General features: G+C 37.9%; 1 protein-coding gene across 3 annotated transcripts in view; it reads right to left on the bottom strand.

The window, feature by feature from the left end:
* Window positions 1–371: 371 nt before the first annotated feature.
* The window catches only part of METTL6 (methyltransferase like 6), a 20674-nt gene continuing 16958 nt past the window's right edge, over window positions 372–4087 (bottom strand). For 2 of the 3 annotated variants that reach the window (XM_023513635.1, XM_003781868.3), the window contains one exon: window positions 2717–3084. In XM_023513635.1, the coding sequence (XP_023369403.1) occupies window positions 2903–3084 (182 nt within the window). In that variant the 3' untranslated portion in view covers window positions 2717–2902. Of the gene's footprint in view, window positions 393–2716; window positions 3085–4087 lie in introns of those variants that run through there. The other variant, XM_012805770.2, reaches the window with a different exon arrangement.

The raw sequence follows: 4087 nt of genomic DNA on the forward strand, positions 1-4087 counted from the left end.
CTACCTCCCTGTTTTTGTGCCAATACCATGCTATTTTGATCACTATAGATTCACAGTATAGCCTTAAGTCTGGTACTGTGATTATCTCCTGATTAGTTTTTTCTGAGTAATGTATTGGCTATTTGAGGTTTTTTTCTGATTCCATATAAAATGAAGCACTATTTTTTCAAGCTCTTTAAAGTATGACAATGGTGCTTTAATAGGGATTACATTAAATCTGTAGATTGCTTGGGTAGTATGGACATTTTAACAACGTTGATTCTTCCCAGCCATGAGCATGGTTTTTCCATTTGTTAACATCTTCAGCTATTTCTTTTCTTAGAGTTTCATAATTCTCTTTATAGAGATCTTTCACGTCCTTTGTTAGGCAAATTTCATCTTCTTTGGCACTACTGTAAAAGGAATAGAGTTCTTTTTTTTTTTTTTTTTGAGACAGAGCCTCAAGCTGTCCCCCTGGGTAGAGTGTTATGGCTTCACTGCTCACAGCAACCTCCAGCTCCTGGGCTCAAGCGAGTCTCCTGCCTCCACCTCCCAAGTAGCTGGGACCACAGGTGCCTGCCACAACGCCCGGCTATTTTTTGGTTGCAGCCATCATTGTTGTTTGGCGGGTCTGGGCTGGATTCGAACCTGCCACCTTAGGTGTATGTGTCTGGCGCCTTAGCCGCTTGAGCCACAGGCGCTGAGCCGGAATAGAGTTCTTGACTATATTTTCAGCTTGACTACTGTTAGCATATACAAAAGCTACTGATTTGTAAGTATTGATTTTGTATCCTGAGATGCTGCTGTATTCCCTGATCACTTCTCGGATCACTTCTCTTATAGTTGAGTCCCTGGGATTGTCCAGGTATAGGATCATATCATCTGTGAAAAGTGAGAGTTTGATCTCAGACCCCATTTAGATAACCTTGATCACCTTCTCTTGTCTGATTGTGATGGCTAAGACTTCCATTACTATGTTGTGTAGTAGTGGAGACAGTGGGAATTCAAGAAGAAACTAAACAAAGAAATATTAGACTTAAACTTGACCCTAGAACAAATGTACTTAACAGACCTCCTCAGAACATTTCATCCTAATAAAACTGAATATACATTCTTCTCATCAGCCCATGGATCATCCTCCAAAATTGATCATATCTTAGGACACAAGTTTAACCTCAGAAAATTTAAAAGGATAGAAATTATTTCTTCTATCTTCTTGGATTACCAAAGAATAAAAGTTGAACTCAACAGCAACAGGAATCTTCATACTCAAACAAGTCATGGAAACTAAATGATGAAAACAAAAGAATCATTCAGAAGATCAATGAAACAAAAAGTTGATTTTTTGAGAATAAAATCGATAAACTTTGGCTAACCTAACCAGAAACAGAAAAGTAAAATCTCTAATATCATCAATCAGAAAGGATAAAGGAGAAATAACAGACACCTCAGAAATTCAAATAATTCTCAATGATTTCCACAAAAACCTCTATTCTCAGAAATACGAAAATCTGAAGAAAATGGACCAATACCTGGAAGCATGCCACTTTCCTAGACTCAACCAGAAAGAATTAGAAATTTTGAATAAACCTACATCAATCACTGAAATAGCATCAACTATATGGAACCTCCCAAAAAAGAAAAGTCAGGGACCAGATGGCTTCACATCTGAATTCTACCAAACCTTTAAAGAGGAACTAGTACCTACAGTATACAACATTTTCCAAAGCATAGAAAAAGAAGGAATACTTCCCAACACATTTTATGAAGCAAATATCACCCTGATCCCCAAACCAGCAAAGGATCCAACAAAGAGAATTATAGATCGATATCATTAATACCAGTGCAAAAATATTCAATAAGATCTTAGCAAACAGAATTCAACAACACATCAAAAAAAATTATATACCATGATCAAATTGGTTTTATTCCAGGATTACAAGGTTGGTTCAACATATGTAAATCTATAAATATATCACATAAATAAAAACAAAAAACAAAGACCATATGATTCTCTCAACTGATGCAGAAAAAGCTTTTTTTTTTGAGTCAGAGTCTCAAGCTGTCACCCTGGGTAGCGTGCCATGGCATCACAGCTCTCAGGAACCTCAAACTCCTGGGCTTAAGTGATTCTCCTGCCTCAGCCTCCCAAGTAGCTGGGACTACAGTTGCCCACCACAATGTCCAGCTACTTTTTTGTTGCAGTTTGGCTAGGGCTGAACCAGCCACCTTGGATATATGGGGCCGGCGCCCTACTCACTGAGCCACAGGTGCCGCCCATGACCTCATTTTTCTATGAGGTTGTCTAACATCCTGCCTCAAGACACACTTAGAGTCATGAGTAATGACAAGGATCTCTTAAGTGGTACAGCATCCTTATGCTTTCCTTTGTGGAATTTTATAGATAGACAACACTGCTAAATTGTTATACCATAAAACTTTGTTTACTTTTTCAGCCTTTGAAGTTTTATTTGCATTTCTATAGTACAGACACTTGCTACTTTTTAATATAAAAATTATACAGTAGTTCTCCTTATCCACGGGGATACATCCTATGACTTCCAGTGGATGCTAGAAACCACCACATAGTACCAAATCCTGTATATATGTTTTTCCCTGTGTATATGTAACTATGATAAAAGTTTAATTTATAAATTGGGTAAGTTAAGAGATCAACAATAACTAAAAATAGAACAATTATAAAAATATACTATAAAAAAGTTGTATGAATGTGGTCTCTCTCTTAAAATACATTAGTAATAATTACCACAGTTGAGCACAGATAATTAAAACCATGGATACTAGGGATTACTGCATATGCTTGTTTTAAAAATCAAAATATAAAAATATAAACTAAAAAGAGTGATTTTAAGCTTTCTTTTTCAAGGGGAGGCACAAATGCCAACCTTATGAAAATGAAGAGTCAGGATTTATGACCTGAGTCCAGGGTCACAGGAGCTGGGTTCTTGGTAGGCTTTTGAAATTTGCTCTGAAGGAAAACTCTAGGCACACACAAGTCTTCTTTTTTATTCACTGTTTCTCGAAACACATACTTGTTTATCACTTCCGCATATCCTGTGTCTGTAAAAAGCTGAGCCAGGAATTCTGTAAGACAAACAGGTCAACAATGCTCAAAGTCTTAACCACATCACATTTGCACTGCAGCAGTAAGGAGGAAGGCTGGAGGGCTGAGACTGATTTTCTTTTTATAATGAAAATTTCAATGCTAAAGTTTTTTTTTCTTCTTTTCATTTTAATAGATTTAGGGGTACAAGTATATACAGCATATATATGTACATGTTGTGTAGTGATAAAGTTTTAGGCTTCACCTAAGAAGTGGACATTGTACCATAGGTAATTTTTCATCCCTTGCCCCTTCTAGCCTCCCCTCTTTTGAGTTTCCAATGTCCATCATGTTATTCCATGTATCCTTGGGTAGCCATAGTTTAGCTCCTATTATAAGTGAGAATATGTGGCATTTGTTTTTCTGTTCCTGAGTTACTTCTCTGAAGATAATGGCCTCCAGTTCCATTCAAGTTGTAGCAAAAGACATTATTTCTTTCTTTATCAATGCTAAAATTTAAAGAAGTTTTGGGTATTAATACACTCCTACTTCTCACCATATGCTCAGACACAAACCTTCAATTAAACATTTTAATCAAAAAGAAGTAAATGACACAATCTAGTGTGCCTACCCTGCCCTATCATGAATTCTTAAACAAAAAAGCCTGAGTAAGCTTGGCACATATAGCTCAACCACTAAGGTGCCAGGCACATATACCAGAGCTGGCAGGTTTGAATCTAGCCCTGGCCTGCCAAACAACAATGACAACTACAACCAAAGAATAGCCCGGTGTTGTGGTGGGCACCTGTAGTCTCAGCTACTTGGGAGGCTGAGGCAAGGGAATCACTTAAGCCCAAGAGTTGGAGGTTGCTGTGAGCCATGATGCCACAGCACTCTACCCAGGGTGACAACTTGAGGCTCTGCATCAAAAAAAAAAAACCTGAGGAAAAAGAAAGGTAATTCCAATTTCATACAAAATCTGAAGTGGGGCTTGGCGCCTATAGCTCAACCGGCTAAGGCGCCCGCCACGTACACCTAAGGTGG

The sequence above is a fragment of the Otolemur garnettii genome, unplaced genomic scaffold (assembly GCF_000181295.1).
Source record: "Otolemur garnettii isolate 467f Iridium unplaced genomic scaffold, OtoGar3 scaffold00002, whole genome shotgun sequence".
In the NCBI taxonomy this organism is placed as follows: domain Eukaryota; kingdom Metazoa; phylum Chordata; class Mammalia; order Primates; family Galagidae; genus Otolemur; species Otolemur garnettii.